The 22587-nt window shown below is 37.0% G+C and overlaps 1 protein-coding gene across 1 annotated transcript; it reads right to left on the bottom strand.

Moving 5' to 3' along the window:
• Nucleotides 1–12400: 12400 nt before the first annotated feature.
• On the bottom strand, nt 12401–16319 carry LOC109208821 (sodium transporter HKT1-like). The gene is made up of 3 exons (XM_019371972.1): nt 15075–16319; nt 13873–14100; nt 12401–12813 (listed from the first exon to the last, which is right to left on the bottom strand). Exons 1-3 carry the CDS (start codon nt 16286–16288, stop codon nt 12615–12617), a joined length of 1641 nt encoding a protein of 546 aa, XP_019227517.1. The 5' UTR covers nt 16289–16319; the 3' UTR covers nt 12401–12614.
• Nucleotides 16320–22587: the final 6268 nt, after the last annotated feature.

Raw genomic sequence — 22587 nt, 5'->3', positions numbered from 1 at the left:
TTCAGCAACCATGGCAAAATACTCTACGAGTAGAGGTAAACTAATGAAATGCTAATACATGATTTTCTACATTTTACATCTTAAAATATCATGATTGAATTATGCATGAGGATAAATAGAATAAGATAGTTGACTACTTGAGTTTAGTAATGCACTGTGTGATGACCCGATAGGTTATTTTGAGTTTTAGCCTTTATTTCCGTATTTCGAAACCTCGACTAACTCTGTTTAGTATTTTTTATTTTGCGTGCGCAGTCCGTGTCTTGTTCCGGAAAGTTTTTATGTGGAAAATTGAAGAAAATGTAAAATTTTGCCTTAAAAATAATTTGAATTGACTACGGTCAATATTTTGTATAAACGAACACGGATCCGTATTTTGATAGTCCTGGTGGGTCTGTATCGTGATTTCGGACTTGGGCGTATGTCCGAAATTGATTTCAGAAGTCCACAGGTCGAATCGTGTTGATTTGCCGAAATTTGGCAATTTGAAGTAGAAAGGTTTGACCGTAGGTTGACTTTTAGCTATCGAGCTCGAAATTTGATTTTAGGACTTGGAATAGGTCCTTTATCACTCGGGGTTGGAGCTTTATCAACCTCAAAAAAGCCGAGGTTAATATAACCGTATGAGGTGGTTGAGGGTGAACTCCAGCCCCCTGGCCTTGCTGGAAAAGAAGCGGAGCATGATCACTCTGCGCCAAAAAGAGGGGTGAACCTAGCCGAGGGTGACCTGGTACCTCTTGAAAAAAATGACTTTGTCGATAGGACCAGTGTGAAGGGGTAAGAGTAAACACTTAGGAATCCCTCCACGTGAGTGGCAATACTCTCTTCGGGAGCGGGGATCTGTACCACGACCTCGGCCCCCAGCCACAATCTCTCTTCACAGCCTCAAGGTGTTTCGATGTTATCGAGCAAATATATCTTGACATGTTCTCACATCGGCCAGGTATCGAGAGAGGATTCTCGACTTTGAAGTTGGATTTTAAGACACAAGGGCCGGAACATACTCGTGAGGGAGCGGTTCCACCGATACTTTATCATCGCCCGGCAGGAAAGAAGAGGAAGAAGCCTTCTCCTTTTGAGGGACGGTCTTGGAGGTTTTCGCCATTGGTTTAGATAGAAGGAAGCGGAAAGAGGTGGAGTTTGGTATTTTTGGTACTAAAAAAGTTGAATCAACGGGTGGTGGAAGAGTAGAGATGGAGAGAGGCAAAGACTTAGAAAGCTTGGTGAAGGTGGAAGTAATGTTTTGATTCAACCAGGAAGCCGATATTTATAGACTCACGGCGACGGTTCGGTGGCGCTAGTGGTCGACCACCCACTGACAGGCATTAATAATTTGTGGAACTGTATCGACGGGACATTTTGGTCATCTCGACCCCTTACGTCACGAGGATGATGTCATTCTTGGGGTCTCCAGAAAATTGAGGCTCAAGTCGTTTCTTATCGTTTTACTCTAAGACACGAGGGAACTATCTGTATACGATGGAAATCGGGGCTACCTAATTTCGTCCTTTGATGGAAAAAGTGATACCACGTCGAAAGTCCAGGACATCACTAACCGAGGTCAGTAGTGGGCACAATTCGGGATGATGCCGGTATAGTTCAGTAACGGAAAGAGCGAGATACCCGCAACAGACCAAAGATCATGGCGTGAATTTCGGAACGGATTGGTCCTCGGCGGGTAGACAGTTGTCAAATGTGATTTCCTACTATAATTAGAAATGTACCTTATTTAGGACTCCTCTATTATATAAAGAGGGATCCCATTCATTTGTAATCATCTTGGTTCACTGATAAGAATATATACACTCATAACTTTCTTGCTATTCCGCTTACTGTTCATCGAGTTTCTTTATCATTTGTTATTCTTATTATCACACCTCAAGGTTACCACAACTCGAGGTTGAAATTTGGCTAGCATACTGGTTTGATCTATTTATTCTCTAATTCATCTATTTAATTCCTTGTTTATCAATTGGTATTAGATTGAATCACATATCCTTAAAACCATAATATAAGTTTAATTGTTACTCCAATTTTAGGGTAAACAAGATTCTCTCTTCTTTAGCAGTTTTTGCCATCAGCCCTATGTCTATTATTACTTCGTTAGCAAAACTCCGACTCAAAGAATCAGCCAGAGAAGCTGAATTTTCAAGCCATCATAATTTGCCAAAGATGTATGTCACGACCCAAACTCAACCTGTCGTGATGGCCCCTATCATGATACCAGGAAATCCCACAACTCAGACACACCAACACTTTCGAATATAAAATATACTAAAACAGGTTTTAAGTAAGTAAAAATGTCACAAAAACTAAATAAAGCTGTCACAACCTGATACAAAAGTTTCCTAAAACTAGGGTGTCACTGAGTACATGGGCATCTATACAAATACAAAGTCTGATACTCTGTCTAAGAAAGCAGAAACTGAATAAAAGACTAAAGGATAGGGGAGGAGAGTCAAGGTCTACGGACGCCAGGGAAGCTACCTCGAAAATCTCCGAATGATTGAACAACTTTGAGAATCAGCAACCACCGTGTCCGGAAATACCTGGATCTGCACACGAAGTGCAGGGTATAGCGTGAGTACAACCAACTCAGTAAGTAACAAGTTTAACTATTGGGCTGAGAGCAGTGACGAGCTTCACAGGTAAAATTCAATTATAGAAATACAGTACAGAAAGGTAGAAATGCTTCCAAATTTAATAGTTAAGTCTCAAACAGGTAAGACATGTCAAGTTCAATTGAAACAAGATATAGTACATCTCGATATCTACATGTCAGATATGTATGCCAACTGAAGTACAAACAGTGATGAAATCATATACATACTCTTAGAGTATCTATCACTCAGTTCTCCCAGTCACTCCATCCTCATAGTCGCTCAATCCCCCGAATCGCTCGGCACTCGCGCTCGACCCGCACACTCACACTCAGTAGGTACATGCGCTCACTGTGGGTGTACATACTCCGGAGGGGCAAATTCAGCCCAAGCACTATAATAAGCCAATCATGGCATAAATCAATAAAACATGCTATGGCATGCAACCCAATCCTATAAATATCCTCACAATCAGGCCCTCTGCATCACTCAATCATCAATCTCTCCAATCTCTTGGGCTCACAAGATTCATGATAATCAGCCCAAACAATGATGATATGATGTTTAAATAGATGGCGATAGAGACTGAGATATGATATAAAAATAATAGTTGTGACTGAGTATATAATTTTAAATTAAGCAAATAATTCAACATGTAACACAACCTCTGTGGGTCCAACTAGTACCAACATGTAGCCTAAGCATGATTTCTATTATGACTTGCAACTCAATTTCTCTAACACATGAAGAATATACGAATAACTACAAGATTATTCAACTATACAGTTTCACACAATCGATCAAGTCACAATTTTTACGGTGCACGCCCACACACCTATCACCTAGCATGTGCATCGCCTTAACACCAATCACATAGCACATAATTCGGGATTTTATACCCTTAAAACCAAGTTTAGAAGTGTTACTTACCTCGAACCGTGCAAATCTTTACTCCAACAAGCCCTTGCCTCGCGAATTGGCCTATGAATGTCTCGAATCTAGCCACAAACAATTCGATACAATCAACACGAGCTAAAGGAATCAATTCCATAAGAAAATACTAAGTTCTTAATCAAAAGTCAAAAAGTCAACTCAAAAGTCGACCCCCGGGCACACGTCTAGAAATTTGACAAAAGTCAGAAAATCCGGAAGCCCATTCAACCATGAGTCCAACCATACCAAATTTACCAAATCCCGATACCAAACACCACTCAAATCTCCAATTAAACTCTCCAAATCCCTAGCCTCAAACTCCCAAAGTCCACCTAAAAACACACAAACTAGGTGGGAAATTCAATTGGGAAACAAGAATATTGAATAAAAATGATCACAAGTGACATACCTCAAGAAAACCCTCGAAATACCTCTAAAAAATCGCCTTAGCCTGATCTTGAAATGTCCAAAATGACAAAAATCGCGAAACCCTCGAGTTTTAAACTCTGCTCAATGCTTTCGCAGCTGCGGGCCAAAATTCCGCTTCTGCGGGACCGCATCTATGGTGGAATCTCTGCACCTGTGAAGTTCACTTAAGTCCCTGGACTCCACAACTGGAACCCAAATTCGCATTTGCAGAAGTGCTTCTACGCCCCAAACGTCCGCTTCTACGAAACACCTGACCACCTCATCCTCTCCCATTCTCCGCTTCTGCGACCTCTTTTTTGTAGGAGCGACTCCGCTTTTACGGCCACCTCTTCGCACCTGCGAAACTCCCTTAGCTAGACCAACTTCACTTCTGTGCCTCTACAGCTGCACCTTGCGGCGTCGCACCTACGACCAATGTCCTCGCACGTGCGATCACACTAGAAGGCTCCCAGTTTCAGCCATGCTTCAGTGCCTCATTTTTATCCGTTAACCATCCGAAATCCACCCGAGGCCCCTGGGACCTGAACCAAACATACCAACAAGTCCTAAAATACGATACAAACTTATTCGAGCCCTCAAATCAGATCAAACAATATAAAAAAGCAAATCTCACCCCAATTCAAGTCTAATGAAAACTAAGGAATTCCAACTTCTACAATTGATGCCGAAACCTATCAAATCAAGTCCGATTGACCTCAAATTTTGCACACAAGTCATAAATGACACAATAGACCTGCTCCAACTTCTGGAACCAAAATCCGTGTCACGACCCAAACCGATGAGCCGCAACGGGCACCCGGTACCTTACTCAACCGAGTACCGACATAACGTATCTTTCGTATCATACTATCATAGTTAAATGAAACAGAAAGGCTGTTGTGAGATAACTAGAGTGAAACATGAGGGAACACTCGACATAGGACGACCCAACGTATAATACAAACTTATACATATGACATACGAGCCTATAAGGCCAAAATGATCACTCATACAATGAACATAGGCCGACAAGGACATACAATCTTTCATATACGTGACATATGTCTACAAGCCTCTAAGAGTAGATCAATACCATAAAGGTCGGGATATGGCCCTGCCATACTAATCAATACACGTCCAAATCATACTGACCAAATAAGCAACTCCGGAGCAAATAAAGCGCACGAACATCTTCCACTGAGCTGATAGCCTACTTGGAGGACTTTAGACTTGTCTATCGAGACCTGTGGGCATAAAATGCAGCGTCCCCAGGCAAAAGGGTCGTCAGTACAAATAATGTACCAAATATCTAAGGAATGATAATTAGTAAATAATAGACATGAGAGAAACATGGAGTAAAAACTCAACATGTATGCCTGCATAGCTCTGTGAATCATTTAATATTTATAATGTCATGCACATGCGTATAAATGTCATACCATGCATAGGTATATACATTCAAAATATCATCAAGCCTCTGAGGGAATCCCATCATATCATTCGACCATTATGGGCAAATCATCAACGTATACCAGCTGATCAGGTGATGGTGCGTATATAACGCCGTAACCTTTTTCCATATCCCATATACAAATATATACATATATATACGCGTATATAACTTCTTCTGGTCATGGGTCAATGTACATGTATAAATGAATGCAATGCATGAGAAGTACGTCAATAATACCTCTTGGAACGTCATAAGACCATTATGCCTTTGATTAATGTCATGAAGTAAAATTTATCAACTTACCTATTTTTTGAGACCTATGAACCGATGATAGAATAATATGACACATGGGGGATTAAGAAGATAGGCATCTCTAGTACTTCTATGAATAAAGTCATTTATGGAAGTTGTGCATTTGCTCGTTTTATTTGTATCTTATGGATCAAGCCAAAAGGAAAGAAGGGATAGCCTTAACATACCTGAGCCGATTATTTTGATAATCCTTCCAATACACGTCTTTTGCAAAAAACATGTAACGGCGGATCGATATGATATTTTTGAAAAAGTTTGTACCGAACTTTTTTTTGGATTTGCAATTAACGTTGGACCTTGTAGGGGTTCATAAAAATCCCTTTAGAGAATTCCATCATCCATTACTTTGTAGTCATAAGCATTTCAATTAAATAGATTAGGAAGGCCTTTTATCAATGCAGTTGTGGGCCCCACTTGATTCCCTAAGTGTGCCACCTAGACATCTAAGCCAAGGAGTAATTGTTTGATCTTAACAATTAGACTCATTGCTGCCACATTGGTGAAGTATTAATCTTATCCACCAAATAATTATCCAAAAATTTAATTTACAAGTTAATCTCTCACTTAAAAATCTATAATTACCCAATTATTCACATAATTAAGAATTATCTCAAATTACTTAAAATACTAGTCACTTTTAATACACTTTATATGCCTTACTATCATGGTCATGTGTGTATGGCACAAGTCCATAAATACGAGGTAATATAGCTTGGACCGTATTTTATCCCAAATCGTCAAACTTCGACGAAACTCACTTTCTTCGATTTGCTTACCCATCGCTGCTCGTCCGTTTGGGTCGTGCCAAAAGGAAAGACGATATAGCCTTAACATACCTGAGCCGATTCTCTTGAAAATCCTTCCAACACACGTCTTTTGCGAAATACACATAATGGCGGATCGAAGTAGGAAAACATCCGTATGATATTCTTGAAAAAAATTTTACCGGGCTATTTTTTGAATTTGCAATTCACGTTGCCCCTTGTAGGGGTTCATAAGAATCCCTTTATAAAATTCCATCATCCGTTACTTTGTAGTCATAAGCATCCCAATTAAATGGATTAGGAAGGCCTTTCATCAATGTGGTTGTAGGCCACACTTGATCCCCTAAGTGTGCCACCTAGCAATCTAAGCCATGGAGTCATTGTTTGATCTTAACAATTAGACTCCTTGCTGCCACGTTGGTGAAGTGTTAAGCTTATCCACCAAATAATTATCCAAAAATTCAATTTACAAGTTAATCTCCACTTAAAAATCTATAGTTACTCAATTATCCACATAATTAAGAATTATCTAAAATTACTTAAAATACTTGTCACTTATAACACACTTTATATACCTTGCTATCATGGTCATGTGGTACCTTGTATGGCACAAGCCCATAAATACATGGTATTATAGATTGGAATGTATTCTATCCCAAATCAACAAACTTCAACGAAACTCACTTTCTTCGATTCACTTACCCTCTCACCTTTACGAATTTAATTATCACTTGTTTGAAATAGCGTAATACTTATATTCTCATTTCCGAACTTACGTCGATTAACTTACGATAAAACTTTAACGTACCAAAATGCGGGATGTAACATCTCATTTCCGAGCTTATATCAATTTACCTATGGCGTACTTCCATGTACGAAAATATGGGGTGTAACAATCCGATCTCGGTAACCACAAATTCAAATCTTGGTCAAACTTCTCAATTTCCAAAACTTCTATTTTTCCAACTTACGCTATTTCAAGACTAAATCAACTACGGACCTCGAAATCACTATCCGAACACACTCCTAAGTCCAAATCACCCAACTGAGATATCAGAACCATCAAAACTCCATTATGGAGCCATTCACACATAAGTCAACATCCGGTCAACCTTTACAACTTAAGCTTCCAACCTTGACACTAAGTGTCTCATATCCCAATTAAATGGAGTAGGAAGGCCTTTTATCAATGTGGTTGTAGGCCACACTTGATCCCCTAAGTGTGCCACCTAGCAATCTAAGCCATGGAGCCCGACTTCGATGTAACTTTGTTTTCTCGTGGCTTCAAAACCTCAGTGCGACTAGAAGTTTCCAAGATACTTAAGTATTTTTTGATGATGCTTTTGCCGAGGGTAACCTTTTAGCAGGTTTCTAGTTTTTGTAATGCCTTACTTTCTGATTACGAGCTTCGGACATCCCCAAGCCGTTTTTAGGGTGGCCGTAGCTTTTTTTGTTTGGGCACCGCCTAATAGGTTGGGTGCCTCTAGGATTTGATAGCTCGGGTTGTCCGAATTTTCTTCAAGCAACAGTCCCCGAGTAGGGGTAGCCCTTGATCCCCGAGTAGGGGTAGCCCGTGGGCTCGATAGTCCCCGAGTAGGGATAGACCGTGGGCTATAGGATCCGGAAGGGAAGAAGCAAAAAATGCATAATCTTCGAATCTAAGTTAGCACGTTTTACTGTTGCCTCGTTAAGAGCCTTGCCGAAAAATTCAATTTGGGATAAAACCAGTTCAAGGGAAAAAGAGTGCAACGTGTGCTTTCAGACCTAATAGTCACATCCATCCATGGTCATTTGCCTGCAAATGTTAGTCCAATTTATAAAATGATTAAAGAGTAATTGAGTTTGTACCTTAGTAGTAGTACCGCTTTAAGTGTGCCACATTACAGTTGTTAGGTAGTTGTACGCCGTTTCCTGCTTCGAGTTTGTACGAGCCTTCGCTGGTTATTCCAACAACTCGATATGGTCCTTCCCAGTTCAGTCCCAGCTTCCCCTCGTTCGGGTTCGTGGTGTGTAATGTTACTTTACTCAATACCAAGTCCCCGACTTGAAAGTGTCGGAGGTTGGCTCTTCGGTTGTAATAGCTATCTATTCACTATTTCTGGGCGGCCAACCGGACCAAGGTGGCCTTACGCCTTTCATCCAATAGTTTCAGGCTTGTGATCATGGCCTCGCTGTTTGGATTTTTTGTCGCATATTGGAACCTGAGGCTTGGTTCCCCCACCTTGATCGGTATTAAGGCTTCAGCTCCATAGACCAATGAAAAGGGGTTGCCCCGGTATTGGATTTTGAAGTCATACGGTACGCCCATAGGATCATTGGAAGTGCGGCAGCGACATAGATTACACGGACCGCGGTAGGAGAATGCGGCAGTGATGGGACTTCGCGGGCCGCGGAAGGACTTGATTCAGGATTTGCGATCGCGGTGAGAATCTCGCAGACCGCGGTAAAGGTTGGCTCAGAACTCGCGGCTGTGATGGAATTACGTGGACCGCGATAGTGATTGCATGACCGCGGTGAGAAATGCGCGGATCGCTGACTGGAAACTCAAAGAACACTATATAAGCAAGGTTTAGGGTTTTATTTAACATCTTGGACTTTGGGAGCCCGGTTTGAGGCGAATTTTTGGAAGTTTTTCAAGGAAATCATTGGAGTAAGTAATTCTAACTCGGTTTTGGGTAATAATCATAAATCTATCATTGATTTCATCATTTGATTTGTAATTTGGGATAGAATTTGGGGGAATGATTTTTGTAGTTTCATAAAAGGAACTTTTAGGATTTGAAAGCCGATTCGAATTCGGAATTGAGTGAAACCAGTATGGTTAGTCTCGTAATCGAATAGGTTATCAGATTTTATGACTTTGGTAGGGTTTTGAGACGTGGGCCCGGGGCCCGACTTTTGTGTTGACCTTTTGACTTTTGGCCTAAAGCTTAGCATTTCTTATGGGATTGATTCCTTTTGCTCGTGTTGATTGTATCGAATTATTTATGGCTAGATTCGGAGCATTCGGAGGTTGATTTGAGGGGCAAAGGCATCGCGGTGTAGGATTTTGGCTTGGTTGTGGTAAGTAACGCTTTCAAACTTGGTTCTGAGGGTTCGAAACCCCGAACTATATGCTATGTGATAAATATTGAGGTGACACGAACTCCAAGTGACGGGCGTGTGGACGTGCACTGTTTGGATTGACGCTTGGTTCATTCCATGGCACTGCGTAGTGACTCTTTCTTGCTGATATCTGTATTTTTATTACGTAACTAAGTAAATGAGCTGTAAATCATGTTAGGGCTTCACGCCGACACTGTTGAGACCCTGGTGGTCTTTTCCTGCTATCATCTCATTTGTTTCCTTGATATTTTGTACTCAATCTTATTCATGCATATCATATCATGTCTCAGTCTCAGTTGTTATTCTATTGGCACATCATATCTTTATTTCGGGCTAGTTCATGGCATTGTGAGCCTCTGTGTGTGAGACTGGAGAGTGATGACTGAGTGAGGCCGAGAGCCTGATTATGAGTGACAGTTATGGGATCGGGCTGCACGCCGCAGCGGTTATGTTGATGATTATGATAGCGCTTGGCTGTAGGATCCCCTCCGGAGTCTGTAACACACCCCCAGTGAGCGTGGTTGATTATATTCAGGGATGGATCTTCTCCATGAGGCTGGATTGGCCTATTTTTCCTCGGTACTGGAGACCGATAGCCAGTGATTCATATATTCCGAGATGGATCTTCCCTGGGCTATGTGAGCCATATACGGTGCCAAGTGGTTGTGAGGTTATTATCATTATATGGAGATGGATCTTCTCCATAGGGCTGGATCGCCCTTCCTCAGTACTGAGTGACTGCTGTCAGAGATGTATATATATTCTTGGATGGATCTTCCCTGGGCCGTATGAGCCATATACAGTACTGAGTGGACGAGCATTTGGGATTGTGTGCACATGAGGTACTCAGCATGGTGCATTACATATAGCATGTGCATTGGCATGTAGATATAGCAGAGTTATATTTCTTTACCATGTTCATATCTGCTCTGTTTCACTGTTTTGAGCTGTCTATTTAACTGAAAGCATGCCTATGTTTCTGTACGTTAATTGTATTATCCTTGATGGGGCTGGGTTCGTCGCTACCTTTCAGTCCATAGTTTGGACTTGTTACTTACTGAGTTGGTGTACCCGCGTTACCCTCTGCACCTTGTGTGCAGATCCAGGTACTTTCGGTCCCGGTGGCAGTCGTTGACCGAGGTTGCAGGCTTTGGAGATTGTTGAGGTATCTCCATGGCGTTTGCAGGCCTTGACCCTCCTTCTCTATTTTAGATGTGTTTCAGTTGTATCCAGTAAACATTGTTTAGACTATGCTATTTTCTCTACGCTCTTGTACTCTGTGACACCGTGGTTTTGGGCTGGTTGGATCGTATTATGAATTTTGCTTTATGTGTTAAACACTTTACTTTTATACGATAAAAGTGTTCCGCAAATGTTACCAATGCGAACATAGCTTCGTAAATGCGAAGTTTGCGCTTCAGTTCTGGGTATTTCTGTAATTTCACATTTTTTGGCCCCAAACCCTTTAATATACGGCCTAACTCATTTGTAAAATATCTTTGGCCAGTCTCTGAATATTTTTGACATATCTTGAGAAGAGAACACAATTTTTGGAGCTAGAGTTCTTGCACACACATTTAAGTCTTGAATATTTGAAGCTTTTGGTTGAGATTTTCTTACCCATTTATGTTCATTTCTTCATTTTCTTGCTTTGTATTGTATATCTACGTGTGTAGTATTTTTTGTCAATGCTTGAATATTATTTATGGGAATATTCATATTTAAAGTGTTGATTAAATATCTTGTTGTGCTTATGTATTGAACGGTTTTTATTTATTATGAAGTGAGTCATTGTTTCTTTAATTATTCTTGTTCTTTAATATTTCCAAAGGGATTAGCTTACCCTAAGACTCGTCCATTTACTTCGAATTAATTTTGGAAAAGTTAATTTGGGGTTGGAAAAGATTACAAGAACTTGAGGCGTTAACCCTCACTTTATAGATTCTACCTAGGGATAGGATTGAACTACTTGTAGCCATATTAGGGTGTGCTTAATCTCTGAATTGTTTTAGGGATAATTCAATTAGTAAGTCTTGTTAGCCTTCGGAAGAAGGTAATAAATAATTATTACCCGAGGCTAGTTGACATAATCTTACTCATACTTGTAAAATCGTGAAATACACTGGATCGTTACTTGAGTGTAATTCCCAATGCACCATGCTTGTGGCCATTGATCATTTTACTTGCTTTCTAGATTAGTTACATTTTCGCAATTAGTTATAAATATTTTCTCAAAACCTTTCTAAGTGTTTGGCTTAGCATAATAAGTGATAATTCTCTTACACTCCTAATCGCCTACATATTGTTCTCTGTGGGATTCGACCCCGATTCATAGGCGGGTATATTATATTGCATGCGACCGTATCCATTTACTTTTTAGTAGCGTCGTGATATCCGATTTGATACGAATATCACGACCCTCTGTCCATCGTATGTAACCGTTTACCGTGCTTCCCGAGGTTTTAGAACTCGTTCTGGGTCCGGGGAGCGTCACTTTATTATGCCCGAGGATGATCACATTGATCGCCTTCCATAGTTCTAGATACGAAGGGCTCCCAGCCTCGACTTCGATCTCGTGCGTCCATACCCTTCTTCCGTTTTCTTCACCGGGAAATTGAGGTATGCATTACCCCCGATTTTACCCGCATACGATATCGTCTTCGCTTTTTCACCTAAACATAACATATAGGTATCAAGTCTGCAGAATTCATCTTGTGGAAGGCCAATGCTATATTGGCTTCCCTTTTCAACCTAGGGGGTTAGAAATGAGTACCCGTAAACTCTAACGAAGTATATACATAAAATGAAAAGCAAAATGCTACACATGATTGAAGAAATTTTTATTTGGAAAAGGAAGGGGGGAAAAAACCTGCACAGGTACATAGAAATTGAGCAAAAATAGAAAATGAGCGAAAGCAAATTTCCGCAATATATACATTTTGTTATTTTGCCTTCATCAAAAGGGTCAAATTTACAGAATAATGATAATTGTGGGTAGTACTTCAAAATAATTGTCCTTGGAAAAGCTGTGGATGCTAATTACAAGAGCTTCCATGCTTTTCCACCTTGCATATTGAACTTCTTCAATCTTCCGAAAAACATGACAATTATGAGAATTAATTTACCTTCATCACTCCATTTCCCTACAAATCCATACGTTTTATTCTTACAAGTTGGATCTTGGTTTATCATCCGATCACAATTATATCCTGTTGTGAAACCAACATTTCCATATGCACTGCAAAAAAACAAAAAAAACCGTCAAGGACAAGTTAAAATGAGGAATTATTTCACAACCTTAACTGTCGTTTTTAAAACTGAAAAAGAAAGTTTACGGAAATATGCAATTTTTTCCCTTTTTCTCTAAATATATTGTGCAACTCTGTGAACATGTGAAGGCTTTCTTCATACTGCATGGAATTAAAACCTCACACCTAAATACCTACGTAATGATAGGGTGAGACTGAAACCACTAGGAGCCAGCTCGAATTAATAAAATTGTGTGTTTGATTATGATCAAATGATGCTTCATTATTATGTCATGCATTTCTATTAGGAAACGACGAAAGTCTAACTAATAGTCCTAGCAGTACTACAAGATAAAATGGCTATTGTCAATAGGAAATTTAAGGTAATCCCTAAAAGTAATATGAATGGAAAAATCTGGTTGCCACCTTTCATTATAGATTCCGCCGCTAAATAATACCGATGAGGTGTAGTATTTAGGGAAATCTATAAAGTATAGCCGTTCCTAAAATTATAGCTGATAAATGTATATTTTCTGTATATGATGCATAACACATGCATACACACACACAAAAAAAATCCACATTCCCGCTAATGTGGTCTCAACACCTCACTTGCACTCCTAAGAGTAGACATTTGAAGCGTGGACAATATAAAATGGTAGGATGAGTCTAACTCTGATATCATGTTAAAAAAAAAAAGGACGTCCGGCGTGACTCAACATCAAAAGCTAGTTCAAAATATGAGTATTACTCAAGATCATATATAGAGGTAATCCACATCCCTACCAATGTGGTACTCAACAGTTTTAGTGATAAATAAAAAATAGACAAATAAAAAAATGATATTGTATAGCCGCTATAAAAATAATAGCCGAAAAAATATATAAAATTGTATATATTTTGGTATATATATACATTATGTATGTTATATACAAAAATTATACAAATATTATAAACTTTTTCATCTACCGGATGTAAATAGTTTCTGGCACATGCTAAAAGTGATAACACCCATTAAAAAAATTGAGAAAGAAAAATTTGTAAACTACCTTACGACTTCAAGAGTGATATTCAACACATTAAAGTTGAGTGGATCATCCTTCATCCGTTTCCTTTCTGTGATGCAAATTAGAACAATGAAGAAGAATATATAAGAAAGCTGGGAAAGTATGAGATTTTCTGCAACTTTTCCTCTTCCTTGTTTTTCCCCCAAAGTCTCTTCAGGGGCCTCTTCAACACCTTTAACTGGTATAAATGATGTATATGGAGGAAGATACCTGAAAATAATTGAATAAATTATATGCCTTTTTCCTCTTTTTATTTTTCCATAGATGTAATGTTTTTCCCAACAAATATTTTGATGTTTAACTTGTATCTCTTTGTTTTTTCGGATGAAATACAAGGCCAACTAAAGGCGTGAATATTATATATTAAAAAACAAGAATTTTGATAACTTACACTAGTGATCCAAGACATTGGAAAACCCCTTTGAAAAATTTTACACAACCAATGATCGGGACTGCTATATTCTCTAACAAATATTAACTCAGTAGTGTTCAATAAACCATGCAACTTTTAAATTACTAGTCCCTCCGGTCCAAAATAAGTGATTTTTTGGATGTTTTCACATAAATTAAGAAATTCACCTTTTAGCATTAATTAGCAATGGAATTGACCATATTAACCTTTACTATCTCACATAAACACTCCTAACACATATTCCAACACCATTTACTTCAAGGACAATGTAGGAAAAAAATAATTAATTCATTCTTGAAATCTGGAAAAATCACTTATTTTGGACCACAAGAAAAAGGCCAAAAGATCACTTATTTTGGACCGGAGGGAGTAATAATTATTAAATTTTAGCTTTAATGTTGCCCTTCTAGATTTTGTATCAAAAGATAAAAAGCAAATAATTTTCCATTTAGAGTCATTTAAAGTACATAATCCCTTGTCAAACCAAATAAAAATGTACTACTACTGATGGGCAGATATTGTGTGTATTGGTTACGGGTTCACGTGAACGGTGAATCTAATAACTATTGTCTGAATTTTGTATATATATCATTTAGGAAATTAACTAAATATTTAGAAATATTTGGTTGCGAACCCAGTAACTATTGTAGCATTGACTTGAGAGTTTCCTAGGAATCCATAAATTCCAAATCATGGATCCGCGATCTCCTACTACTTAATAAAAAAAATTATAGTAGTAGTATATTGTGAGTTCAAGCAAAGATTAACTTACATCATTACTATGAATACCACCAAGATGGCTGGGGCAACTGTGGAGATATCAACAATGGTTTCACCGGTGTGTCTTGCATTCACAACTTGAAATAATGATCCGACTATTTTCTGGTAGCTATTTAGTCCATTAAGAGAAGAAGATTTCCATTCCAAAGAGCAAAACATAATCAATTGGATCAAGATGAATCCAAACACTGTGACCACTAATAATCTTGAATGTTGGCTAGGAAGCAAGTGGAGATGTCTTATTTCTCTTGAATGCTTCAACAAATATTTAGCTTCTCTTTTCCTAGAAAATTTTCCCAAGAACTTAATACAAAGTCTCAAACATGCTGGATATAATGTGTTTCCAAAAAGTACTTGAGGGATTAGAATCAAAAGAAGACCTGAGTTCTTGCTAAATACTATCATGTTTTCGTTCGTTGGAACAAAACCGCAGCTAGCAAAGGTTGAGACAACTGTAAAAATAGCAAAAGTGAAGGTTTTTAGCCCCTTGTTTCTTAGTACATCTTTTGCACTTGAAACACAGGCTAGATACACTAGAACTGATGAGACACCAATAACGTTGATGACTAGAAGATAAACTAATGTTACAAACCCTAGGAATTTGATAGATTGGTACTTGAGAGTTTGTTTATCTGATGATCCAAAATCATCTTGTAATTCATCACTTTCTGACTTTTGCTTTGGGGAGTCAGGTATTACAACAATGTCCAACTCAATATCATCATTAAAATCTGAGTTTCTTGGAGAAGTGGTAGTACTACTAATTACTGACTCAATTTTGCTATCTTTTCTCCACGGCTTGAACTTGGACCTAATTAAATGAAGCCCAACCATAGATGTGAAGATTTCACCACCCATGAACATTAAAAATGTAATAAGAATGAGTTGGGAATTGGAAAAGACTTCCATTTCTACAGTGGACATGCTTGAGACAGTTACTGAAGAAACAGAAGTGAAGAATAAATCTAAATTCCTAGGTGTAAAATCAACACTCCTTGGCTTCAAGATTCTGAGAATGCAAAAACCAAAAAGAGAAATGAAAATGAAGTAAAAGATTTGTACGAAAATTTTGTTCACTCTGAGAAGAATGGATTTGTGGAGGCAAGAAATGAGGAAGCATGTTGATCTACACAAACAAGCCAGATACAAAAATATTGTGCTACAAAGATGTTGCAGCTTCTTTCCAAAATAAGATAAGCTACTCATTTTTCTTTTTACTTTCGACGAATCTAGGATCTAGAGTAGTTAGGTATTTAAAGGTAATGACCTTGAGAAATTCTCCCTCCGTTCCGTATGTAACACTCTTTTTTTAATTAGTATGAAAATAATGACATATTTTATATTGAAAAATGTTAGTAGCCCCACATGACATAAGTGAGTGGTATGATAATTTATCACCTTATATCGTTTTAAATAATCTTTAATTTTTGAACTAGCTTTTATTGTTGAGTTAAACACAAGGTTCCTTTGTTTATCATGGCATCATAATGATTGTATAAGTTGAGCTTAAAGAAAAGAGTGAGGATTCTGCCGACCTCAACTTTGTTTGGGACTGGGGCGTAGGAGTTATTGTTGTTGTCTTTGGTATCAGAGCCAAGTTAAATCACTTTTTATTTCATTCGATGTTGGTCCACCATATTATCTTGTCACACTCTAGTTGTCGGGCTAAGCGTACAACATGTGTTATTAGCATTCCATATCAGTGGGATGAGATGATAATTTATATCTTTGTATGGTCTTGAACAATTCTTAACCCTAAGCTAGTTTTGAGGTTCAGTTAAGTTCGAAGTCTATTGTCTTATCAAAAAATAATTTATCTTTAAATTTTCTGAGTTATATCCGTAATAATATGGTTATGTAACCACACAAATATCTTGTATGTTTAACATCACAAATTTTAAGAACTTATCTTTATTTTTAAACTTCTTACTATCTTTTAAACAAGTACACATAAAATAAGGCGAAAGAAATACTACGTATCCTATTTATATATAAAGGATTTTTGAGTTCCAAATAGAACATGAACGATTATCAAAGTAGCAATAATATGAAAGCAGAGAGGTGTTAGATGAAAATGAAGGAGGATGGCTTCTTAGAAATTTCTTGGCGGTTTCTTCGCCAAAGGAAAATCCAACACGTGCATTGGAAATGGGTGAAATTCCCATTAATTGAAGGATACTCTAACCACCCTTATGGAATCTTTTACCAACAAATGGTCATATTTTTATGATTTAGTATTCGAAATTTATTAGTTTAAGGAAAATGACAAAAAAAATTAATTTTAAATTCGAACACAGGATTTTTTATTAAAAGTAAAATGATTTAATCTACCCCGTTATACTAATTGATGGTAAGATATATCAATGATTCAAAACATAATGATCGATTTGTTCGTTTCTCAACTATTTTTGTTTTCTGTTTTTGAGGTCCAAAGAAATAGGCTAAGAGCCTATATTAAGCTACACTTGGACGAACAAAAAGTCGAAGTAATTCGCAAAAACTGGAAAAAATGTCATTAAATTTTTTTTTCAACCAAATGTCAATAGAGAGAAATCATTTCCAATTTTTGTTGAAAAAAAAATACAACACTTGAATTTCCTTATTTTACAAACAAATACAGGCCGCTGTTATATTCTTCATTTTTTGTTTATTTCAATTTGTATGAGTACTTTATAGTTATTTTTCGCGAGGAACATCTAGATGGACCATGTGTCCAAAGCGTAAGAAAGGGATCTCTGATGACTCATGAGCAACATACTGATTGAGATTAATATATTGGATGATTGTTTCATAATAATTCACTAATTATATATGCTTTCTAGGTCAATTTTTCATTAAACAAATGTTATCACTATCTAAGAATTTAAACCATTTAATATTTAATAGAAGTCAAGGGTCGTACAAAGGTACATTCTCATATGATGCTCACGATTGTTACGTGATTTGTTCATTGGATTAAATTCATGGATATTTGTTAATCATATAAACCATGATTATTTAAAAAGCTAATTATTGGTGAATTAAACTTGTTCCTGCTTAATATCATTTCCCTTGAAGCTATGAGCACCGTTAACCTAATATACTTTTGAATTACGTACAACTTTATATCTTTTACTCAGATTATATACGAGGATTTACAATGTATTAACAACAATATGCTAAAAAAAGGAAAATAAAAACAATGCCTATATGAGATGTAATAATATGACTTTACTTTCTGTATATGCACAAAATGTTGCGAAGACTAACTTTACGGCAAGCCCTTCATATTAATGCTTACGTTACTACCGTAAACTTTAGATAAAGAGCATTTACGGAAGTCCTAGTACCATCCGAAACTATTTGTATCAAAATAATTCCTAATTTGTCTGTCCAAAAAACTTTGTTGACAAAAATAGGAGGAACTACCAAAAATAAAATGTTATCTAAAAAGGCTTCCTTGCTCCTTCCTTTATATATTCTCCCGAAGGATCCCCTTTACCTATTTATATTCACTTCATCTACTAGTAGTAGTTAATAAATCAAACTAGGAAAGATGAATGTACAGTCGATAGGTCATGTGTTGGTCTACTACAGTCTACAGAAGATAATTAAACTGGTAGGGTTTGGAATAAAGTAAGGATCATAGATAATGCGAGTCGTCGAAATAAGGTTACTAATTAAGTCAAAGTAAGAGAGAATTTGATCGTAAATTGCCCTATTTTTTAAAGATTAAAATTAAAAAAGAAACTTGAACACCCCCCTTATTTTCATTTTATGTGGTTTTATATTTTTTATTAATCTGTTTAAGAAAATGACACTTTTCTATAATTGAAAAATAATTTAACTTTAAACTTTTTATATTTTTATTAATGACATTCTTTTATAACCATAAAAATCTCATGATACGTTTAAGACCACAAGTTTTAAAAAAAAAATTGTCTTAAAATCGAGTCAAATCACGTTACATAAATTTAAATTGATGGAATATAAGATTAGATGTATAATAATGCATATCTTGAAAAGTGCGTACTCCATTAATTGCTACTCCCTCCGGTCCATAATAAATGACCATTTTACCTTTTTATTTTGGTCCAACATAAGTGTTCATTTACATAATCAAGAAGGAATTAATTTTATTTTTCCAAAATTTACCCCTATTTATATATTTCAATATGTCAAGGTAACAATTAATTGAGGTTAATTTAATTAGTGAATACATCTTTTTTTTCTCTAGGAGTTCGTATTTTCTTAATGGGTGTGCCAAGGGTATAATAGCTGCTTATTGTGGACCAGACGGAGTACTTACTATACTGCATATCTTGAAAATTACATAGTAATTGCAAGTTATAAATAGATTAGTACTTTTGAAATGTCAATTTTCCAATAGAACAATTTCTATCATGCTCAAATTATAAGATGAAAATGAGAATCAAAGATTTAGAGAATGAAGAAGAGAGAAGAGATGAGAGCTGATCGATCGAGAGAAGTTAGAAGAGAAAAAAATATGTCTTTATTATCAAACTTGATCTGATATTGAGTATACATATGTATTTATACTGGTTAGCTAAATTATACTAAGACAGACTAATTAACTGCTTACCTAACTTAATAACTAACAATTAACAAAATAACCAACTTATGGTGAAATTACTAAACTGCCCTTATTAGCTAAGTGACATTTTCTTTAACATCCCCCTCAAGCTAGTGGGCATAAAGACATTTAATGTCCCTAGCTTGGAGCTCAAATATTGATGTTGTACTCTATTCAGTCCTTTTGTAAACATTTCTGCAGGCTGCTCTATTGTAGGAATGTACTTAGTTTTGACCATGCCTTGTTGAATCTTTTCTCTTATGAAATGACAGTCTATTTCTATATGGTTTATTCTTTCATGATAGACTGGGTTGGCTGCTATTTGAATAGCAGCTTTGCTGTCACAAAAGATGGTAACTGACTGATCAATTTTTACATCAATCTCCTCCATTAACCCAGTAACCATGTTAACTCAGCAACAGTAGATGCTAGGCTCATGTATTCTGCTTCAGCTAAACTTCTAGAGATTGTAGTTTGTTTCTTGGACTTCCATGAGACTAGTGAATCTCCTACCTTGATTAAATACCTTGTGACTTACTTTCTGGTGTATGGACAAGCTGCCCAATCAGCATCACAAAAAGCTGTAACTATTTCATTGTTGTTGCTAGATAATAGAATGCCTTGTCCTGGTTGACTCTTGATATATCTCACAATTCTTAATGGAGCTTCCATGTGAAATTTTTTTGGTTGTTGTTGGTATTGGCTGAGTGTCTGAACACTAGCAGATATATCAAGCCTAGTAACTGTTAAGCAAGAAACTTACCTATGAGTCTTTGATAGCTGCCTTGGTCTGCTAGTACCTCATCTTTTGCAAGATTAGCTTTGTAGCAATATTCATAAAACTCTCTTGTAGTGAGTTTTATGCTTGTGTCCATAGGTGTATTGATAGGTTTAGATGTTGTTATCCAAGTTCTGATATAAGGTCCAAGGAATAATTTCTCTGATGCATTAGAATTCCTTGTTTTGATCTTGCAAACTCTATTCCAAGAAAATATTTTAGTTCCCCTAGATCCTTCATTTTGAAGGCCTCCTGTAGGGCTTCTTTAGTATCTTGTACCAGTTTTAGATTGTCTCCTGCTAGAAGCATATCATCTACATAGACCAACACTACAATAGTTCCACTATCAGTTTTCTTTACAGTTAAAGAATGATCAAATGGACTATGGTTGAATTGAACTTTAGTAACGCTTCTGTCAGCTTTGCATTCCGTTGCCTTGGTGCTTGCTTAAGTCCATACAAGAATTTTTTTAAGTCCACATACTGGTTTATACTTCCCCTGACTCTTAAATCCTTGTGGAAGATCCATACAAATTTCATCAAGGAGATCACCTTGTATAAATACATTGTGTGCATCCATTTGGTGTACATGCCATTTTTTGGAGGCTGCAATTGCTTGAACAGTCCTGACTGTCACCATTTTACAACTAGAGAGAAAGTTTCTTGATAATCTATACCTTCCTTTTGACTGTAGCCTTTGGCTACAAGTCTGGCCTTGAATCTTTCTATTTCCCCTGTAGCTTTAAACTTGATTTTGTATATCCATTTACACCCTATAGGGGTTTTTCCTTCTGGTCAAGAAAAAATTTCCCTAGTGTGGTTGCTTTCAAGAACTTCAATTTCTGATTTCATTGCATCAACCCATCTAAGATCTGTAACTGCTTCTGCATAAGAGGTACGTTTTGTTGTTGAAGAGAATGTAGAAATATAGGCTTGATTTTAGGTGAAATATTCTCATAATACATGTAATTAGAGATGGGGTAAGTGACATCATGATGCACATTCAAGGAGGCAAAATCCTTCATCCATATAGGGGGATGATTTTCTCTAACAGATCTTCTAGTAGTGGTTATTTGTTGAGTCTGTTGATTTTCAATTGAGACTGTAGGAAGATCGGTTGAAGGTTGATTTTGTTGTAGAGTTGCTATAGTAGATGGAATATCTGCTATCTTGTATGTCAGAGTTCACTGAAACATTTCTATATATGTATAATCAGCTTCATAGATTTTAGTGTTTGGAGTTTGAGAATGAGACACAGGCTGATTGTAATCTTCAAATTGCCTATTATCTAGAATAGGTTGAGGTAGTTTAGTCAGGAATACAAGAGGTGGAGGTGCAGCAGTTTTCTTGAAAGGAAACACATCTTCCCTGAGGATAACATCTCTGTTTATAAAGAATGAATGACTAGATAGATCATATAGGACATAACCCTTTTGCACTTCTGAGTAGCCTATTACTACTGCAGGTTTGGACCTTGATTTAAGTTTGTCAGTTTCCTTGATGATCTTGGCATAACACAGGCAGCCTAGTATTCTTAAATGATTAAGTGAAGGTTTCCTTTTGTATAACTTTTTATAAGGTGAAACACCTATAACTGATGAAGGCATCTTGTTAATTATATGTACGTCAACTAGAACTCAGTGACCCCAGAATTTGATGGGGATATTGGCTTGAAATCTGATAGCTCTAGTAAACTCTAAGATGTGTCTATGTTTTCTCTTAGCTACTCCATTTTGTTGAGCTGCATAGACACAAGTCCTCTAATGTATGATGCCTAATTTCTTGAACAAATCACTGCAAATAGTATTAACAAATTTTGTGACATTGTCTATTCTTATTATCTTAACCATTTTGTTGAATTGTGTTTAAACAAAGCTAAAAAAATACTGAATGACAACACAGACATCAGACTTCAATTTTAACAAGTATGTCATTCTGGAGAAGTCATCAACTATAGTCAAGAAAAATTTATTTCCATAAAAAGTAGGAATCTTGTATGGTCCCCAGATATCCATATGAACCAGCTTAAAACACTCAGCACTTTTAACACCTATTGCTTGAAAAGGTAATCTGGTTTGTTTTGCACAGGGGCAGACATCATATATATATATTTATTACTTCTGCTATAGACTCAACTTTATTCTGGAGCATTTTC

This window comes from Nicotiana attenuata, unplaced genomic scaffold (genome assembly GCF_001879085.1).
Source record: "Nicotiana attenuata strain UT unplaced genomic scaffold, NIATTr2, whole genome shotgun sequence".
NCBI lineage: Eukaryota > Viridiplantae > Streptophyta > Magnoliopsida > Solanales > Solanaceae > Nicotiana > Nicotiana attenuata.
This window is presented reverse-complemented; position numbering and strand designations above follow the sequence as displayed.